General features: G+C 40.3%; 1 protein-coding gene across 5 annotated transcripts; it reads right to left on the bottom strand.

The window, feature by feature from the left end:
* Window positions 1–564: 564 nt before the first annotated feature.
* LONRF3 (LON peptidase N-terminal domain and ring finger 3) lies at window positions 565–21626 on the bottom strand. 5 transcript variants are annotated; one of them, XR_012044731.1, is made up of 13 exons: window positions 20878–21626; window positions 19462–19580; window positions 18738–18860; window positions 16430–16585; window positions 14808–15051; window positions 14033–14123; window positions 10726–10840; window positions 10169–10290; window positions 9318–9476; window positions 8107–8269; window positions 7117–7266; window positions 5137–6397; window positions 565–774 (listed from the first exon to the last, which is right to left on the bottom strand). XR_012044731.1 is itself a non-coding variant. In XM_072876813.1 (13 exons), exons 1-12 carry the CDS (start codon window positions 21512–21514, stop codon window positions 6239–6241), a joined length of 2238 nt encoding a protein of 745 aa, XP_072732914.1. In that variant the 5' UTR covers window positions 21515–21626; the 3' UTR covers window positions 845–5281; window positions 6237–6238. The 5 variants fall into 5 exon arrangements, 2 of the variants coding, with proteins under 2 accessions (XP_072732915.1, XP_072732914.1); XR_012044729.1 differs by lacking the exon at window positions 565–774 and adding an exon at window positions 844–4331; XR_012044730.1 differs by lacking the exon at window positions 565–774 and adding an exon at window positions 844–3758.
* Between the last annotated feature and the right edge of the window lie 181 nt (window positions 21627–21807).

The raw sequence follows: 21807 nt of genomic DNA, 5'->3' as shown, positions 1-21807 counted from the left end.
ACTGCAACCAAAACGCTTCCTCTACTCAGATGCAAATGTATTTTGTTATAGAAAACAGCAGTCTTGACATAATTAGTTGTTGGCTTACCATATACAGTCTTAGCCTGTGCCCTGGATTCTAAAATAAATGCAGGGCCTGAACAAGCTTATAGAAGAGACCAGCAAGCCAGAGGTGGTTAGGACTTAGGCAGCAAATCACACGCGTGCCACATCTTGCTTAAATGACAAGGCAACAGGAGCAGCCCATGCATATGTAACTTTTAAAAATTTTGGCAACTCTTACACGTTTTTAGTAGAATAAGATATGGAGTCACTCTGCTCAATGTTAGGTTTATGAATAAAACTATTGTCTGGCTTTTTCTATAAAGTTAAGGGCTTTGAAAATCCTATGGAACTTCTTGTTAAGGGGTCTTCACTAAAAATAGGTCTTTCATCACCTCACAGATGCAGCTAGGATTCATTCTTGCCTGAGACTGTAAATGAAAAGGTATCCTGGTTATAGTTTTAAATCACAGAAATATGTAAAGCAAACAGTAACGCATGAGAGGTACCAAAGTCCAGAGAAGTACATGGTAGTGGTGTAAGCCAGGCCCTCTTCTGTTCCCATTATTCTTACTTTACTACAGCAAAGAGGGAAAAAAAAAAAAAGCACTTGCTGTCCTTTACAAATGATGAGGTTTGGACAACTTCATTTCTGTGGTTTGGTTCCTTCACATCAAGTGTTGTGTGACTGTAGGATCTAGGAGCTGTTCTTTGTTCTCTTATCTGAAACACCTAAAAAAGCAGCTCACATGTAATGTTTTTTCACCTCTGTAGTTCTTTGTTATGCAAGCCAAGGAGTAAAGAACACAAAAATTTTAATTAGTAAACAACTCTCCACACAGACTTTGTTTGTACAACATAGTTATAAGTACATCTACAAACACATACAGGTTCTTTGGACTATGATTTTTTTTTAATACACATTATATGACAATGTGAACAAATCTGGAAAAAAACAAATTACTTCAACCTTATGTAGAGGTAGCTGAACAGTAGTCTGTTCAGTGATATGAGAGTATAACTTAAGTTTCATTTCAAGTTCATTACAGTGCACAAAAGGATGTTTTACAAACAAATGGAATATACAAGTCCAAAAAACTTTTTATTTAAAATGGCTTGATAGATATATTTCTGGCACTCTTGTAACCACATAGCTTGATAGAATTAAATTGGACAAGTATATGGTGTCAAATTAAGACATCTTACACAGATAGTCTTTTGCTCCTCATTTTGGTACTTCCTCACCAGGGAATTATAGAAGCTATTACATTGTTTTTGCTACACTTCTGCTCTGTAAACCTTTGTTCTGCAAGTTGAATGTAAAGATTTAAAGGTGCATATGTTTATATTTATAAAATATATGGCTATGACTATTAAAAAGCTCAAGAATGGCAATAACAGAATACAGGCACTTCTATGTGAGGGTTACTTTAGACCTTATGAAACTCCAAGATTAGTAAGCACTTCACATGATACCTGGATGAATAAGTCAATGTAATAGTCAATTTTTTATTATCCACCATTTTAATCCTGTCTAAGCAGATTAGTTTCTTATACCCAGACAATATTTATTTAGCAAAGTGTTTCAAAATAGTGACTTTGCTGAAACTGCCATTTTTTTCTGTAGCTATAAGACTTTGTGATTTACTGGGCTTTGGAATAAACCCCAGATCCTAAACTATGTGCTGCACCAGTTACAAGTTAGGTTGTGAAGCTGACATTAAAAGAACTAAACAGGGGTTGAGTTCATCTGATGTAGGACTCAGGGGAACGGGGAGCACTACCCTAAGTACATATAGTTCCATTAGGTTTTTATGCACAAAACCACCTGTAGTTAATTTATGCTTTTTTAAAATAAGAGTTTGTGAACATGTTCTCCATTCCTAAACACTGCATTAAATATAACTCCTGTCATTAATTTAAACACCAGTAAAACTTCAGCACCAAGTAGAAATAATTAAAAGACTATCTAAACCAAAACTTAATTTTATAAAGCTCTTTCTCTACAGCACATATTAAGCCAGACATGCTACATCCAAATCTACTTTTTTTTTGTTTAGATTAAAATAATCTTTGGATTAAGAAATCCATGGTTCAGGTGTTCTATTAGTAAGTAGTCATACAGGACAGAAGGATAGGCCAAGCAATAGGTCAGCCATTCCGTATGACAGCTGGTATCTCTTATTGCTACAAAGTAATGGAAGATACCAGCACTTAAAATAAAAAAAAGAAGAACTTTTACAACTAACACCAGAACATCACTGAAGACTTAGCATGATAATGGCCTATCACACCATTTTATCATTATTAAAGCTACTGAACTACTTTCCACAACTGTGTCCGAGTTCACTGTCAGGTTTTATGATTTTTCCTGATTAATCCAGTCCTGGCTCAGGTTTACTTTCAACCAAGTCATGCTAGCCACAATAACAGCTGTTCTCATGGAAACATATCCCCTTAAGTTATTGCTAGACAAAGGAGCATATAAGACAAAGCAAGGTTCTTTTGAGTGTCATAAGTCTGTCTATATATGGGAATGAAAAATTAGTATTACTTCCTGCAGAAAACTTCTGACTGTTTTTAATTAGAAGCCATATAATGTATACATAACAGATTTGGAAAGGTGATACAGCCAGTCCTTATTTATTTTGATGTATTTTGTTAAATTCTTCATTTACAGAAAAGTGAAGAGATTTCAAATTAAGAAAGCCATATCTTACAAATGCAAGTCTAAAACTTTCAAGAAGTCTCTGGCAGATGTTTAGGTGATAATGCTCAGGAGACTGGCACTTACTCAGTTATAGTTTGATCTATTCCTGGTTCCCCCTCTGCCACCATTACAGAAGACTCACTTTTTGTACCCCCCCCCCTTTTTTTTTAAGGGGGACTGATCACATTTCCTTGGAAATAAAAAAAATTTTCTATTGATTTTAATAATCCAAACTCAGTGATCTAGGGTCAATGGAAATTGACTTCTCTGAAGAACTAGCAAGAAGCCTATGCATTACTTATGCCCTCAGAACAAAGGTTAATCAATACTTCTGGCCACACAGGAAATGCAAGTTTGAGTCATGATTTTTTTTTTTAAACAGATAAGCAAGACTGGTTATGGGACTGGGTTTGGTGTCTAGAAAAATGTGAGAAGCTTAAATAAAATATTCCCCCAATTAGTATTTTATCTGGTCAATGCTGTTTCTATAATTAAAGTGAATGTATTTTTAAATCTGTTCAGCTGTTTATTCATGTGTAATAAATGTTGCATTTACATCCTTGTACTGATTAATACCACTAAAAAAAAATCAGCAATACTGTGGCATAACTAGAAGATTTTTTGGTTTTTAAACATCACTAGTGAAACTTTAGCATCTCAACTCACTGAAGGCTAAGGCTACACCTTGTCCAGCTTTTCCTGGACAGGTTTGTGCTCTCTAGCAAATCTGTTTCTCAATATTTTTTTTTCCTTCTGATGGAATATGCAGACTTTAGCCATTTAACTAGGATGTGTGGCCACAGAGCAGGCCCAGACAGAATGTGACTGTACACGTACAGATAAAGTTTCTGGATGTGTTTGATTTGTTGTGCATACGCTGATCAACGGTATGCATTACATGCAGTAGGTCCCGTGTTTCCAGGTTGCAACAAATGCACTGGGCGTTCACGATATAGGGCATGTACACAAGTTTCTGCTTAGGAAGTTCTGGCAGCTTTACTCAAGGCTAATAGAAAAGACAATATTCACTTTTAAAATCAAGGATTCTTTCTATGCCAATTTCTAAATCAACAAAATAGAATATGAGTATGTAGAAGACATAGCTTGCAGGAAAAAAGAACAATGACATCAGTGAGAAAACAGTTTAAAATAGATATTTAAGGTCCTTTTCTCACAGATAAGAGGAACAAAGCGACAGCTTTTTTCTACGGGAGCAATACGGGCCCCTTATGTTCTGCAATAATACATAATGGTTTAAGGAAGAATTGCATTTAATGCAGCTTCACTTCCAAACAAGTAGAAATCACTTCATTATTGACTTACGAAGACAAATGCCATAGCAGGCGTCAGCCGCCATACACTTGTTATTGTTCAGAACATGTATGTATTTCTATACATTGTTTACAGAGAAGCATGTAAAGTACCACCTATGGAAGAAGTGCAGCAATCTAGCAGTATGGAAGTTGTAGCATTTCTAGAGTAGCTCAATGCAAACACAGGATACATATTCCATTTGCATCACAAGGCTGAAACATGTTTTGTCTTCCATTTGTTTCTTTGGTACCCTTATGGAAAAGTTCTATAGAATTTAACAAGGGGAGAACAAAGGTAGTTTTATGGAAACAGAACAGTATGGAAATTACTTTTAACTAATAAATATTTCTGATGAGATGATGATGGAAAAAACACACAGAAAATTGACATTAAATTCTACTGCATTTTTCCATAAAGGCATGGAATGACAAAGAGTGCTATCCTGGGTAAAAATAACAAAGAAATTTATAGCATTCCATAACATTATCAATTCAATCTATTTTTTGCCACTGAAAAGGAAAACAGTAGCCTAGAATAAAAGGCCCAGTTCTGCTCACATTGAAATCAGTGAAAGTCAAAGTCAGATGGAGGCAAGATCAGTCCCAGAAAGTGGTACACAAAGCAATAAAAGCAGTGAAACAAGTATATGAACTGTCGATTTAAAAAAAAAAACCCATCCCAAACCAAGACACTTCCTATTCTCATTTCTGCCCTACTTTTACCTGCTTTATAGCTAGAAGTAATCACGCTAAAATTCACTTGTTTTCCTTGGGAGTTAACTATTATTAGCAATGCTACCCAATCTCTTAAGAGAAATGCAATGGCTGGGTAGAGATTTGAAGCTAACAGAAACCTGAAGATTGGGGTGAAATAAATAGCATTTATTACAACATATTCCTTCTCATGTGACACAAACTACCCTCTGAGTCCTACAGTTCAAAATAACTCCCTCCTCCCCCCCACTTACACACACTCCAAAGCCAAATCCCACCAAACAACTAAAAAAAATAAAACTGATCTTAACAGCAACAAGAGTTGATGTAAAAAAAAAAATCTATGTAGCAACCTACAATGAAATGATACCAGTACTTCCAGTTTTCTTCAGGAGAAGCCACTTTTCATATACTGTGGCTCTTTCTTCGCAGTTGTTTGTAGCCATTATCCATTCTTGCAAGAAAGTTCAGATATAAGTTCAACTCCAAGTTATTCTCTGTTCTGTGAAAAATTAGGGGATAGATCCTTCTGTCACCATTATGGCTAATTCCCACTGACATCAACTGATCAATACTTGAATTTACCACACAAGCACTTAAACACTCATGCTTAAGGTTAAGCGTGTGCTTGACTGTTTTGTTGTATCTGGAACCTAGTTGCAAGCATAGGATCAAGCTCCAACAACTGTGCTTGAATTCTCAGACATAATCTGTGTATTCAAAGACTTCACAGCAGGCTGTTTCAGGGGGAAAAATCCTTCTTAGGCTACAGTAGAACTGGGGATAAGTAGAAAAACATTCAAAGTATTTGAACACAAATATCTGAAAAATTATCAAAGCAGTTGCTTGGGCACTGCTAGAATCATCATTTTGCCCCCAGTCATAAATACAGGGTAAAAACACTATAAATAGAGCAGCTCACTTTCCTTTAGAGAATGAACACATAAATAATATACAGTTTGAAACAAAAAAATCATAGTGCAAAAATAAATTATCAAACGGAAGTTGTGAACAGTATTTTACACAATGCTATATAAAACCTGAACCACTTGGAATAAAAGACTTTGCAGTTCACTGAAATAATGCATTAACATTATTATTTCTGCTTCACATTAAACTGCACAGTTTATCCTTTATCCACTAAAAAATAAAAATAAAATAAATTAAAAACCTCTTAAGCTTTTTAAAAGGTTTATGGCAAACAAGATCACTTTTTGTTCTATCACATTTGTTATTAATTTAGCAGTGCAGTGATTGAATAATCATTTCAGAGTTCCAAATGGAAACTATTGAAGTATCCATAAACATCCCTTGCTCTTTATAACTCATTTTCTTTGAAATTCAGGCTTGAAACATCCTGACACTCAAATCTGTAAGACATTATTGCAGTTAGATGAAGTTACAAGAGACAGTCTACAGTCAAGTACTGTGGGAGACTTCACAGCTCTCCTTCTCACCATCACCGCGATCTTGTACGAGACATGAATGTAAGGACACGTCTAATGCCATTCAAGCGGTCTTTGAGGGATTTCATGGCAAGGAAAGGGAGCTGAGCTCTGTTCTCAAGTGGGAGGACAGCTAGGACCCACCAGCACCAGGCTGGCCCATTAGGGTTAGCCTGCAGTAAGGGGAAAAAAAAGAAGTTAGGATACATATAGATGGTAAGGTCTTGTTTTTGAAGATTTAACTTTGAAAACACAGTATTCTGATAGCAATCCAGCAAGCAGGTCATTTCATTGCCAACCTAATGGCTTGCACCTAATGGTGCAACCAAGTTGCACCTTTCCTAAAAATAGGATGTTGAAGGCAGAAGCAAGGTGCATTTCTATTTCTAGCAACAGTTTATAGGTTGGGCCTTCTAGATTTTTTTTTTCTAATGTATTTTGTTCCCAATGTTATTATTGACCCAGTTCTTTGGGATTCCTGCCTCCCTTCTTCATACTTTATGACACTACTTCATATTTAGTTTCTGTTGTTATATTCTGTTATTTTAGGATCCCTACCATTTGCAGCCCTTGAACAAGAGTACCAGCTTTCCTCTTGTCTGTTTTCTCCACGTCATTTAATTGGGGAAGTACAGTAGGCAAAAAGGCATTTAAGTGTCTTGGGATTAATACAGTTGGTTAAGTAGTCTCAGGAAGCTAGCAACATTAAATACAAGCTTTTTGTTCACAACTGTGCTACCAGTGGTGTATGGCAACATAACTTAGATACTTAGCTTATGCAGGATAAAAGAAGAGTACTCATTTTCATCTTAAAACACAATGCCTCCCAGCTTATCGGATATCCCTGCTATTTCTGTCTCTAGAAGTTACATAAGCCACTGATTCTGGATACCTGTGGGTCAGGATCCTTAGCTGGCATTGGACCAAAATGACTGAGAATTCGACTTTTGAGTGCTTGCTTGAGGGAGTTGAACCACATATATGCCTGATCATAGACAGAATCATGGAGAACAAGTAATGCAGCATACTCTTGTCCTTGCACCTGAAATGAGTAAAGAGAGGGGGAAGGTTACTGTTAGTTCAGTCTGCATGTTGGAGAAGGCACAACATTGATTTTTAGGATTTTCTGGGGTGGGCAGGGGAAAGGAAAAGAAAGAAAAGCATGCCAAGAGAGTTCTGGGATAAATCTGAAAGCTAGTTTGGTGTCCCCCATTCTGTGTCTCCCCCCATCTATCGAATCCTTCACTTTCTTACCCTATATTCTAAACCAAAGATACTTATTTGCAGAACAAGCACTTTCTGGATTGCTATATGAAAAACCTTTACATAAACATCATACAACACAGAAGAAAAGATTATGCAAAGCTTTTTTTTAAATTAGCAGCAGCTCCTCAACATGGACATTTTATCTTCCCATTGTATACCAAAAGCTCACACCTCACCCAGAATACTTGGACTGCCTATATATAATTTATTTTTTTATTAAGAATTAATGTAAATAATTTTGAAGGTGTAATGGACCCAATCCTTCTCCTTCTTCCCTGAATGGGAGCTTTCTAATTGGGTTCCCTGCAAATGGAGGCAGGTTTCCACCCACCCCTTTATAAACTACAGTTATTCTGTCTAGAAGAGTGGTAAGATCTCAGCCTGGATTCACTTAGTTTTGTCTTCTGCTAAAAACCTCTAGGAAAAACTCTTCAGTATATGGGCAGTATGTGTGCATGCTTATGGTAACTTATGTTTCCCATCTTTAACCACAAGCAGTGCCTAAACACCACAAATGTGTTTTACTAGAAACTGTTCTACAAAAAAAGAACTCACTGAAACATGTGCTTAGAATTTCACATGTAATACAGTTTAAGTGAAATATTTCTAAATTTACCTTTTGATCCTCAATGTACTCAATGTCTGCTGTATTATAGCCGTCACGCTGGCTGTGCTGTATCACCTTAAATCTCCTCTTGCCGATGCTGTCTACAACAGAGCGACCATCAGCAAAGAATTCAACATTTCTTATCTCCAGAATGCAGCCGTAATCTGCAAACCTATTGAAATCAGAACAAAAGCAAGTAAACAAGTCTTATTCTCTCCACCCTTAGTTCCACAGAACTGCCATACAGCCAGTCCCTACCACAAAGGTATTTACCAGTGTCAGCTCATTTCTATTGTTCATAGTACTGACCTGCTGTAGTTCAAATTATTCCACAATTGTGTTCAAAACTACCAGGAAGATTCAGGCTGTCTAATCAGATTAAACACTAACTGCATGTTTTGGAATACAGGGAACATCTTATGAAATTGAAAGTTACACAGCTCAAGCACACTTTCTCCATAATCCTAATATGTTCAGCCAATTTGTACAGAAGAACAAGTGCAGTTCAGAAGATTAGAATTATGGAAGGACTATAAAAATCTATAAAGTTTTCCCACAATTTCAGCAGATTTTACTTTGTAGGTGTGTATTTTGTGTACATCATACTTTTTATGGTGTACACATACCCTGTAGGTATACACCACAAAAAGAAGGGAGGAAAGCTAAATACAGAGACAGACATTAAGGTCAAATTACCTAAGACTGACTGTAAATGGCTCAATGGAAATGCTCAGCCAGTCCTTATGAAGATCCTGCTGTACCTCTGCAGCCTCCACTATATTCAGAACAGTGAGGTTATAAAATGTATCCCACTAGCTTAGCTATTCTTTTCATAATTTAAAAAAAACTAAACCCACCAACACACCTTACTGCCATTTCAATTTGATTTCTTGTGCAAAAGCATTCAACAGATTGCAAAACAGTAGAAAATACACTTCCTTTTCATGTATTACAAGAGGTCTGCAGCTCAACTTTGTATAATACACACTAGCTACGTGTGTTTCAAGAAAAATGGGCAGTCATATTAGTCAGAATCTAAGTGCTCAAGAGAGAAACTTCAGTCTTCTCAATGTCTTTCACCACCATGATTAGGAAGAAACTTTCTCTACTGGAAAGCTATCACAGATGTTACAGCCATGGACCTTTCTGCCCCTCTCCAAGCAGACTTGCTCCAGACTGAGTGGGGTAGGTCACACAGCCCGAGCATGCTGCTCACTCACCCCTTTACAGGGTCACTGATGCACATCCCAAATTGTTTGGTGCCAGTCTCCATGCACCTTCGAATCATCAGGCGATAACATGGCTCAAAGATGTGCAAAGGGCACGGGACTGTAGGATAAGCCATTGTGCAGACAAATATAGGAACATTCTTATTTAGGCTGTAAGAAAGAAAGGACAAATCAGACATGACATTTTACCAAACTACTGACAAGGTATAAAATACTTTTCATGCAATAACATATTCTTTAAAATTATGTTATCTTTAAATAGAAATTATAGCATCTTTAGAATAAAATTCTTAATGGAGTTAATCACAGAATGGAGTTCCTTAATGGAGTTAAGTAAAAACTAAAATAATTTTTCCCCTTAATTGACTAGACATTATGGAAAGTTATATACCACTTACTAGCAGAAGAATTTTTAGTTATGCCTCCTGGTTTTGCTAGTGAGAGCACTAATGCATCTCTATTATTGCTTTTATTTACTTTATTTTCCTTAATCCCATTTCTTCCCTACCCAGTACATTCCAGCCCCCAGCCTGTGAGACTACTTCCACCTATTGTCTCACTGTGGCTTTCATAGAAGGCCACAGAAAGCAACCACATTGCTTTATACCTTGTTTATAAAGCAACCTTCTGGCTTTCTACTTGTTTATTGTTTAGTACAGCATCCAGTTTTTATGCTGACTCAAAGCACAATTTCACCTGGACCCTGCTCTCTTTGCAATCACGATACCAAAAAAGAAGCTCCTCTGTCAGCATCTTAGCTCGCGTTCCACAGCAGCAGGAGCCATTCATCAGCTAACAGCACTAGTATTAAAGATTGGATTTTACATAAATGGATTACGTACTTGGAAAGCTCTGCTATTTCCTCTTCATAAATCTTTCTTCTTTCAGTGAGTTCCTCTGGAAGATATCTAGCTATTAACTCCTCCATTAGTACTGTTTTACAGTATTTCCTCATAGCCAAGCACTGCAGTAAAAACACATGCAAGCAGTTACAGATAATGTCTAGCATTTCAAAGTGTATGGTGCCTAGGCACAAGGTAGTCGTCTGTTCCTCCATTTTCTTATATCTATAGCAAAAAATGGTCTTTTAACCTTGCACTGCCACAGAAGAGGTGTTTATTGAACTATTCCTTATGTTATGGGCATTATCTTAGACCATCGGTAGGTGATTTCCCTTCCCAGATTTTCCAAGTACAGGTCTGGCCTTAAGGTTTGAAGAGAGGAGACTATCCATGCTTTCTGAGTCACAATGGCATTTTAAAAAAATAATAAAAATAACATTTTTCTTAAGTTATGTAACATTTATTTTGAGTTGGAAATTATCAAAGGTTTCTGAAGGTGCTACTTGATCCTATCCTGTGCCCTTGAATTTATGCTGAGAAAATCCAAGCATCATTACCTCTGAGAGCCCTTCCTTGCACAAGGGACATTTTGGGTTGTGATCCAGGCATCTCTCAAGACATTTGAGACAGAAGGTGTGTCCACAAGGTGTAGTGACAGGTTCATAGAAGAGCCTGGATTGGAAAAAATCCAAAACCAAAAAGACAATATCGTGTACCAAAGTAAAAGAAAAAGCTATTACCAAGAAAAGCTGTATTCATTCACTAATTTAACTACTGACTACTCCAGGCATAAAGTTGTTCCTTGCTTTTCATTTCTTCAATGAACTTCTGTATTTATTCAGCTTGTAGACTTTCATATTGCCACCAAATGTGAAAGGCAGCCCTGATTTCAGGGAATGTGAGGAAGAATATTGTCACTGACTTCCAGCAAGCCAGGATTTAATTTTCTTCTATGTGAGCAACAAATAGAAGCAGAAGTTGGACCCTCTAACTTTTTCTAATGAAATTGAGCAATACTTGCACAACTATTACTGTGGAAATCATGTGATTACTTGTATGTGTAAAGCTAAAAATAGCTATTTACAGTAATAGACCACATAAGTGATTGCAATAAACTGTATTACTGCCAACTCTAATGTGGACTTGGAAAGCAGTTTTGTTGAAATAGACAGTTTTTAACCTTCAAATGACTGCTTTTCTTGGAAAATAAGTGACATCAGATTCATGTTTCGTCTAAAAAAATATTATATAAGGCCAAGTCTTCAAAGTTTCATGGTATCTAATCTTTACCTGTTTCAAGTAACTCTGTGACACTTATTTTCACGTAGGGATTTTTTACTTCATTATTATGATTATGTGATATTGCAAAGTAATGTTTCCTTGCCAACAAGTACCTTAAAGACATGTAAATAATATAGAAGGTTTTTTAATAGAAAACATTAAAAACTAGACATTAAGTTGTTTGGCATATACTATATTTAACAACATACTGTCTAAGCATTTTAGGGTCTCAAATATTAGTCCAATTATAATTTAAATTAATTAATAAGTTTACTTTAAGATATTAGTTTATCAAAGCAGTACACTAAGTTATATTTTACATGTGGAAATTATAAATATGTAAACCCACATTTATTAGCATCTTGAATAAGATGAGTGTATTTAAGAACGTAATTGGCTCTTAACAAGATTGCCATAGCCAGTTTATTAAATGTCATTAGTTACTATAAATATTGACATTTAAGCAAAGGAACATATGAAGAAGTATCTAAAATACCACACCTATCTTACTGCAACTTGGCTGTATAATTGAAAACCCTTGTTAATTGCTTAGTGAACAGAAACATCACTGCACCAAGGCTACCTTATTGCTTTGAACTATGTACAATACTAAATTCTACAGTATGTTTCAGTAAGAACTGATTTGCATACGTAATTATTTAGTAGCAACTTACTTGATCTGAAATGTTAGCTTAAAGACAAGAAATTCCTGTTAAAAGGCATAATTCTACTCTAGCACTCACTGAAACCAGCAGCAGCTTTTTCCTAACAACTCTAAGGAGACCTGGACCAGCCTCATGACTTGCAGAAAGAAACACTACACACCAAGATTTCTCATGACATCACTTTCAGCTATTGTAACAGCAGAATCTAAATATTCACTCCTGGTGAGTAATGCTCCTTCATTTCTCAGCAGTATGTTGCTTTGACTATTATTTTTTATTTTCTGCTTGCTGCTGGAGCAAATGTAGTTCAATAACATTTTGGCCACTCCATTAGACAAATAGGTTAGTAACAGCTCCTGCAGTTAATTGTGAACAGGTCAGTAGGTTACTAGGTAATTAGTCCAAAGTATCTCAAGATCCAAATCCCTAAAATACTTCTGAAGAACATAGTGGGAAATAATTATGATCAATCTGCATTAATAGCAAGAAAAAGATCTTGTGACAGCTTCCCTTAGCGCAAGCCTTCATTGTTGCAGTGATGTTAGCTAACATCCTTCTAGATGCAAGGCCTGTATTTTGCAAGATCAGCATCAACATCCTCTATACTGTAAGCAATCCTTGAGCTAATTCCTTTACAAATGTACTGTAGTCTGGCTGTTTCTGATTTAACATAGAGGATGAGGAAGTAGGGCTAATTAATTTTATTTAAAACATCTGAAAAATGTTTTGTGGACATAATGATCAAAAACACACAGACTCATTAAAACAGGCTAAGACCAATTGTGTGGCTTTCTGTTAGAGGAAAGTTTTGCTCTTAGCAGTATCAAGTGTTTTGACAGCTGTATAAACTTTTGGAGCATGTTTCAGCTGTAGGCAGACAGAGGGAGAGGGGGCAGATCAGATTTATTCCAAGCAGAAGCGAATCAAACAACACAGCAGTTGTTCCCCCAAAGGTTTCAGTGTGAAGTAAATTGAAGGGTCGTCTCCCCCCCAGTATACAAACAACAAAACAAAGCAAATCCACATTTCTCCAGGCACAGGCCTTCAGAAATAAATCCATGAAGAGGCTATCTGCTATTTAAGAATTTAAAATACAGTGCGAGACTAACCCCAACATACATTACTGATAAATCTCAGTAATTAAAGACAAACCTAAGCAACACTCACTGCAGAGGTCAAGACCCCTGTGAAACACCTTCCCAATATTTCCCTCCAAAAAGTCAGTAACAAAAACCCACGTGTATATTTGCCAAAATTAAAATGTTTTTACAAAACAAGTAGTAAAATAGATGTAGTTGACAACTCTTACTGTTTTTATCAAGTCATTGCTGTTCCCAAGAATAACTCTGTTATTTAACAGGAAGAAGAGATCATCAAGCAAGTGTGGTGATGGCCTTAATAAACTAAGGAACACATCTCTAAACCAATAGAGGAAAAACATGCTCTTGTTTGCTTGCAAAATCCTCCTATTGCAATAGCAGCACCACAGTATTTTACACGCAAATGTGGAACATTGATAGGATGTAGTCTCCTTAGCTATTTTGTGTGTTATATAACATCATACACGGCTCTACAAATTCCAGAGGACAAACTGTGGTTTTGTGCACTATGTGTGTCAGTGGGTGGGTGTGTGTAAGTGGTGAGAGGAAATCTTTCAGACACCTTCGCTAACACACTTAACCCTCACGTGTCCTTTCCCAAACAATCACTAGCCTAGAGCAGATCAGAAAGGTCCTGTTGATCAATGGTGTTCAGAACCAAAGGTCTAGAAATGCATCACTGGAGTAACAATTATAATAAAAGCCAATTTCAAGTCAGAGGGAAAAATAAGTACCGAGAAAGCTAGAAAATCTCTAGGTCATAAAAGGGAAAAGTGTGTCTTAAAAGCTAAAGACATCCACAAGAAAACAATGGATACCTCATACACAGGGAGCAGTCCAAATCTGATGGATCCACAAATTCAAATGGAATATGTTGTCCAGTACTATTTCCCTTAGTATCAACTGTATCTATCAATAAAAAAAACATATGACCACGTGATTGAACAGAACGATGTAAACACAACAGTATTCTGTACATCTACAAGCAGCATCCAATATTTAAATGTGTATTGTATTTACTTGCAAGTTACTGAACCATTAACCATCATTACAATAATTTCTATGCAAAGCATCCAATTCAGCTTTGGCACAAATCAGCATACCTCTCCTTAATTTTGGTGAGATTATACCCACTTACAGAAGGTTGAATTTAGCCTTGCATTAACAATTAATGTCAAAACATTTTTTTTAGTGTTGGAAGTCTAAAGTGGGACAGATCCTTCTGTCATACCATTGTAAATACATCCCACAGCACGAAAACAAGGCCAGATATCACGAACAAACAGAATTTGTGCTTTTAAACACACTTTTTTTAATTGATCCAGAAAGCGCTAAGACCATGCATGACATTGATGTTCCTTAAAAGATTCAGAGCTCTCCTGATAAACAAGCACTTGACCCAACCTTCTTAGCCCCCTTTTTAGACTATTTTTTTTTTAAACACACAAGAAAGATTCCACATCATGCCCTGATTAGGCTAAAGAGAAAATATAAAAGCCAAAGTGTAATTTGGACCCTCTTCTAAGTTTTATAAAAGCAAAGTTTCCACTGATTGCATGCCATGGAACTTACCCTGTGTGTAATTAAACATACCTTTCTTCATCAGTTTGCAGGGTACCTCAGCATTTCGCATCTCCTCTGAGCAGCACTTCCTTTTCAGGAGGCTGCACTTCTCAGAAATGAGAAAGGCAGACTCTGGCATGGAGGTGAGTTTGTTCTCCTCCTCTGAGCAGTCCTTTTTGCTCTCTGTAATTTGTACAGATTTCCTCAAACTACCAGAAGTAGTTACATTTGGTTCCTCTTGAATAGGAAAACCCTTTTTCTGTTCCACATTTACCTGTGTGAAGAGAGGATTGACATTAGACCAATCTTCCAACAACTTGGTAAGGAAAAAAACCCCAAACCTGTCACAAGTCTTTAATATTATGGATCACCAGGAAGGACTTTGTAGGTCAAGAAGCAACAGTTTGAGAATTGCTGTATCAGGGCCTGATTTTAATTTTAAAAAAGCAAACTATTTCTACCCCCCCTGCCCTGCCATGGCACTAAATATTTTCAGCCCTTATGTGCGGCTTTATAGCTTGGTCATGAAACTTGATTCAGGCAGAAATGTGGCTAGATCTCAGGTTAAATATATTGTTATCACTTAACCTATGGAAAAATGCATATTGTTTATATCATAATGATGGTATCAACCATCAATCAACCAAAACAATGCAAGCTTATTTTAAGGAAGCAGTATAAACACACAAAATTTGTAACACAGAAAATGCAGAGCTTCCTTCAGCGAGACAGATTTCTTTCACAAAGGATAGAACGATCATTCTTTATCCCATTACGGCTACAGAACAACCTATGAGCAGCCATTACACAGGACATCAACTCCCCAGATGAACCTGAAAGCAGATATTGTGGACTGTGATCAGGAGCTGTGGTGATGTGTAGCATGCAGAAAGATGAGTGAACTGCCCCTCAAATGACTTCATGAAAGAGTCATACAAAGGGATTTATTTTCAGAATACCCTAATAGCGTTTCCAGAAGGCAATGTCACTGATTGTTCTTATTAGTCGCAACAAGGCTGCTCAAAACCTACCATTTTTGTTTGTAAGGACTAGTGAAGTTTTCTCCTACATATACAGCATATGCAAAACCTATCCTCAAAGTTCAGGTTTCAGTGAAGCAAAAGTAGTCCTTGCAAACCCATGAATGTAAGCCTCTTACAGCCATTTACAAAACTATGGCCGTGAAACCAAACTTGTGGAGTAGCTAATCTCTCTCATGTGGCTCTACAATAACCTCTAAGCAATGTACAGAATCTGAACGCAGGATGATTTTGTCACTGACATCAGTTACAGTTCAAGCTGAAACCCTAGATTTTAGCATTTCACAGCTTTTGAGGGTATCTCAATCCAATCTTAAGAGGCCCTTTCCCACTACCAACTACTTGGAAGAGCTAAAGACAGTTACAGGAATAGTACCCACTCAATTCTGGCATAAAATTTATCAGAACAACAACAGAGGACTTCTATTAAAGAAAAGAAGTCAGATAAAGAGGCTTCAGTAAGTCAACATTGTTTTGTATGTTCTGAAACTCAGTAAAAGTCTGAGAAAATGTATTCTCCTATCTCCCAGAGGTAAAAAGGAGAGAAGGCTTCCCAATGTGAACACAAAACACACAACAAATTAAGAACCACACATCAGACTTGATCTTTACCTTGAGCAACCTTTGCAGGTTATGGCTGGTGCCTCCAGATCCCACTGAATTTAGGAGATTCCCCTTTAATCTAGAGTGATGTGACAACAGCTGCAGGATATCGGGTAAGTGTTCCTGAGCATTTCCCGGGATGAGTGAAAACAAACTAAGTAGAAGCTGTGATATAAAACAGAACACTTCACTGCTTAGTTCCTTCCTTGCAACCTCTAAATGAAAAAGCAAGTAAGGGAATAGCTGAAAGAAGCATCCTTGATTTTGTTAAAACCATTTAAAGAGCCCTTTAGACTAGGGTAAGAACAAAAAGAAGTGCAAGAGCTAATGCAATATAGGCCAAACAGACAGCAAGAGACATTTTCAGAGTTAAATAAGCCCATAAAGTTATTAACCATTCTCTGTGATATGACACACACATGCCTTTGTCTTCTTGTCCTGCAGTTCAGAGCTCACCAGAAATTACTAGCATCTTTCTTAAATATGGGGGTTTTTTGCTGCACATCAGAAGCTTTTGCTGGAGTTTACTAGTACAGGAACCACTCATCTCACAGGCTTAATCCAAGTTCAGTTAAGTAAATGTCTCTGATATTGTAAACTGTAGCTATTTTTAATTCACTTATGTGAGAGTACAGAAAAAATGCAGGCAGCAGAAAAATGCTATTTCTTCATTTGCTATCAGAAAATAAGTGAATCTATCAAGTAGCAGCTTGTAGCCACTTGTATGGCATAGCTTATCAGATGATTAAGGAAAGAAAGAGCTGAACAGAAGATTCACACTTCAAAAACTAATTTCAACATACTACTGAGGTGATCCTGCTGATGCCTGAGGAGGCCACATGACAGCTAAGATTTCTTTTTAAAGCCAAAAAGGATTCCACAGGATCACACTATGTCAAAACTAACATGGACAGACAGTTAATACAAGCAGCATATCACAGCTACACCCGAAGAATATGGTAAAATGTAGTACGTCATTGTTATGCAAACAGCCTTGGAAATGACCCAGTAGAATATTGCATCATGGATGAACTCTGTGTCTGATGAGTGCATGAGTAATTCTTTCAGTCATAAGAAGCCTAGTTTTTCTCAGAACCCCACTGCTTGGAAATTAGGTGTCTCGGATAAGGCTATTTGGAGTCTGAATTTAGAAACATATCCGTTTGTTCCTGCTCTTCTTGCTGTAGTGCACAGGAAGTCTCCCAGCATGACTATGAGAACAGATCATGACACAATGACAGTGAAAGACTGCATGGAATCCACTGGAAAAAAACCCAACCAAACAAAACCCCCAAATATCAGTGACAAAAACCTTACAGGAGATGGAAATCTCAACCATATACAAAATGGGAAAAATTTGATTGCACTACAGCCATCCAGGTTATACTCTTACCTTCATGAACAGTGCTTTACTGTAAGAATACTATTGTGCTTTTAGAAAGCCTTACATATTACAGCACACCAACCCAAAAGTTCCCATCCCACCAGCGATGGAGAAAAGCGTGAACGCACTGCCATAAAAGAAAACTGACTACAAGGAAAATAGAACTATTACATTTTTATTACCATAAGCTATGAGTGAGATGTTGAGCCTTTTAGCTACAACAACAAAAAGTCAAAACACCGATTCATGGGAAATCGGGGATTTGAGGGGTGTGCAAAAGAGAACAGCCTTCGCAAAAACCATTTAAGAATCCACACACATCTTAGGCTGCTACTGAAAAGTGCCTCACTGCAGATCCATTTTGTTGCTTATTTAGCATTAATTATTAGCAACCTTTAAAAACTATTTTAAAGGAGCTCTTTTGTTGACTGCTTCCTTTCACGCCTCCTTCACACACTGATACCCAGTGCAGCACGACTGGCAGTAGGAAGAGAGCTGCTGCTCCCAAGTGGAGTTTGACGAGTGCTGCGTGTTGCATTCTGCCAGTCAATGGCCTGATACAACATTCAATAGCAACTCCCCCTCTTCTGCACTCTGTCATTGGTAATATATTGCCAAGCTAGGAAACACCTTAGAAATTTGACTATAGGGAAAAATCACAATAGTCTGTGGGTGACAATTATTAACAATGCAGTTTTACTTCAAATTTGCTGATGCTAACACCATGAGTAACTGTTTCCACATACTGCCTACTGAGTTATGTTTTCTTGCTACCTGTCTATTTTCAAGTAAGCAATATTTTGAACAACAGTCTGGATATCTCTCTCCATCCAGTAATGAGAGAGAGGGGAAAAGAGAAGAAAAATTCTTATCCTCCTTTATAGCCACTGAAAACAATAATGCAGTTCCAGATGATAAATCATGGGAACTCACCTTTTGTGCCTCAGACTTGGCTGTCTTGTTCCCAGCATCTAGAGCAAGGCAGAATAGAAACTCTCTTAAAGCTTCTTCTGTTTTCCCCAGATTAGCTAATGCTTGTCCTTTCCTTAGGTGACCCTGCAATGAAACGCATCCATAGTTGCAGCTTTTGTTCTTTTGTTGTAAGAATATGCCATAAAACCAATATAAAATTACAAAAGATCTTTCTGGAAGAGGAAAAGTTAGGCAGGGAGAATCACTAGAACCATCTCTTATACCTAGACACCACCAGTGTCTGGGTTTTTAACCACAATGGTCCTGAAAACTCTCACAGGCAGAACTGGGATATTCTCTAACTCAAGCAAGTATGATTCTCACAGCACCCGAGCCCAACTGATCTTGCAGAAAACTACTTCCCCTACATGAATCTCCTAAAATAGCCATGATGTCCTTATAGAATGATATAAGCACAGCATTCAATTTTTAGAGAGAGTTCATGAACTTGAGATTCATCCAGGTCAAACACAAAGGCATTAGCTCATCCTCCAAGATTATCACTCTCTTCCTTCACCCCAGGAGGCTCAAGAATATCATGGTTAAACATCTGTAAGTCCAGGAGCCCAAGAAGTGACGGAACTTAAAGCCTCCCTCAGATTCAGCTGTCTGACCATTCCAACGGTTTTCTACCCAGGGCAGTATCAAGGTTTTAAAACAAAGTACAACTGGAGTCAGAACTTACTTTCAACCAGTATGGCTGGAGTCTGCATGCTGTTTCTGCATCATGCAACGCATCTTCACAAGCTTTCAAAGTAGAGTTAATCTGGGACCGGTTGCTGTATAGTAAGTGGTCATTTGGAGCTGTAGGAAATAGAAAAATTGGTTGATTTAAGTAAATTAAAAATTAGTTACACAAGCTTTATTCCTTAATTTTTTATTTTTTAAACACATGTCGGTGCTTCCAAGTCGTACAAACCCACAAAACATCCAGATTTTAAATAACTATGTACTAAATGAAATCTGGAAACCTCTTTGGGCAACTCCAGACAAAATGTCAGCCCTGTATTATATAACTGCAGGGAACATTGCATAAATAAATGCTGAGATGCTCAGACAATAAATTACCAGCTCTGACTGAGGATCAGATGGTTGATAGAAACGTACAGGAGGCCTTTAAGGTGGCAAGAGGAACGCTGTCACACTGTAGGGAGGAGTTTCAACATTTTTTAGCAGCAAAGTTTTTAAATGATACAGAAGGATCTTTTCGTGCCGCAGCTCAACACAGGAAAACAAGTGACAACTACAAGGATCAGATAACGCCACAGCAGCGCAGACGAAGTCATCTCCTAGTTACACACGCTGCGTGTTCCAGCAACAAGACATCGCGTGTCCCGGATTTGGGCTGTACGCTCTCGTTCGGAACACCCTCTCATTTCAACGAAACCCCTACCCGCAACACCTCGCCTTTGATTCCCACCTCCTGCGTGCAGCCTGAGTCGCTTTTCCCCAAACTAGACGAAAACGGCCGCCCCAGGAGCCCTCCCCGGGCGACCCCGCGGGCGCTGGCAGCGGGGGCCGAGGGGCGCCCGCCCGGCCGCGCACGCCGCACCAGACGCGCGTCCCCGCCGCCGCCCTCGCCCCCGGCTGCCGAGCAGCTCCTCCGCGCCCCGCGGCGGCCCCCGGGGCGGCCCCGCCCGCCGAGCGCCCTTCTCGGGGAGCAGCGGGACGCCCCGGGCGAGGCGGCCCGCTCCCGCCTGGCTCCGCCGGTTACACAACGGCGCCGGCGGGGGGGAGCCCGGCCGGACCGCAGGCTCCGGCTTACGCAACCGCTGCTCTCCTGACCCAGTTTCGCTGCGGGCCGAAGAGCCCCTGCCCCTCCCCGGGGCTCCCCCCCCCGGGCTCCCCCGCCACCCGGCCCGGGCGGCGGCCACCCACCGCGGGGAGCCGGCGGCAGGCGGGAGCGCGGCCCCGGCACGGCGGCTGGCCCCGGCACGGCGGCTGCCCCCGGCCGAGCCCGGGGCTCGGCGGGGCGAGACGCGCCGGAGCGGCCGCCGGCGAGCCCCGGCCGGCGGAGACTTGTCTCCCCCGCTGCGCCCGGAGCGGCGGCCGGCGGGGAGCGCGTCCCCCGCGGCAGGCGTCGGGGAGGGGGAGCCGTTACCTAGGCTGACCGCTTCGTTATACTTCTGCAGGGCGGCTTGTAGCTTCTTCTCCTTGTACAAGAGGTTCCCTTCGTGCCGGAGCTGCGAAGCCTTCACTTGGCAGGGGAACCACTTGGCCAGCAGGTTGCTGAGGATGACATTGACCCGCAGGAGCTGCCCGGCCGCCGCGCTGCCCTCCTCCTTGCACAGGACGCAGCGGGACTCGGCCGCCCGGTCCCTCTCCAGGCACTTTTTGCAGAACGTGTGTCCGCAAGGCAAGGAAACGGGCTCGAAGAGGAAGCCCTGGCATTTGCGGCACCTGAAGACGTCCCACTCGCGGGGCTGCGGGGGGCCGCTCCCGGCGGCGGGCAGCCCCTCTTTGATCCGGACGCTCTGCGCCAGGCACTCCACCAGCTTCTCCAGCTGCTCCGCCCGCAGCTGCTGGTGGCGGGACGCCAGCTGGTAGAGCGGCAGGGCTTCGTGCAGCCGCCCCCCGTAGGCGAGCGCGTCGGCCCGCCCGAGCAGCACCTGCCACTCGGGCCCCAGGCCGCCGCCCGACAGCTCCAAGTTCTGCGCCTGCAGAGCCCCGGCCGCCAGCTGCAGCACCAGCTGGGGCTCCGGGCGCTGCTGCTGCGGCGGCGGCAGGTGGGAGCCCATGGCGGCGGCGGGCGGCACCTCTAGCAGGGCGGGCGGTGCGAAGCGCCGGGGCGCGGAGGCAGAGGGGGCGCGGGCGCGGCGCGGCCCCGCCGGCCCATGCTGCTGCCGCCCCGCGCCGGGAGCGCCCTGCGCCGCCGCCGCTTATATAAAGGCGGGCACGTGACGCCGGGCGGCCGCGCTGATTGGGCAGCGCCCGCAGGTTGTTACAAAACCAGGCGGTTTTGTAACGCGCCGGCGGGCGGCCCCCGGCCCGGCCCGGCCCGGCCCGGCCCGGCCCGGCCCGGCCCTCCCCT

Source organism: Ciconia boyciana, chromosome 12 (genome assembly GCF_034638445.1).
Source record: "Ciconia boyciana chromosome 12, ASM3463844v1, whole genome shotgun sequence".
Taxonomy (NCBI): Eukaryota; Metazoa; Chordata; class Aves; order Ciconiiformes; family Ciconiidae; genus Ciconia; species Ciconia boyciana.
The sequence above is the reverse complement of the archived record's forward strand: the minus strand, read 5'-3'. Positions and strand labels throughout refer to the sequence as shown.

Excerpts from the sequence above, each read along its gene's own strand:
- LONRF3 (XM_072876813.1), bottom strand. The coding sequence starts at position 21,514 with ATGGGCTCCCACCTGCCGCCGCCGCAGCAGCAGCGCCCGGAGCCCCAG. Across the intron at positions 19,581-20,877 it reads TAACGAAGCGGTCAGCCTAG|CTCCAAATGACCACTTACTA; the intron begins GTAACGGCTCCC and ends TATTTCCTACAG. Across the intron at positions 16,586-18,737 it reads CCAAGTCTGAGGCACAAAAG|CTTCTACTTAGTTTGTTTTC; the intron begins GTGAGTTCCCAT and ends TTTATATCACAG.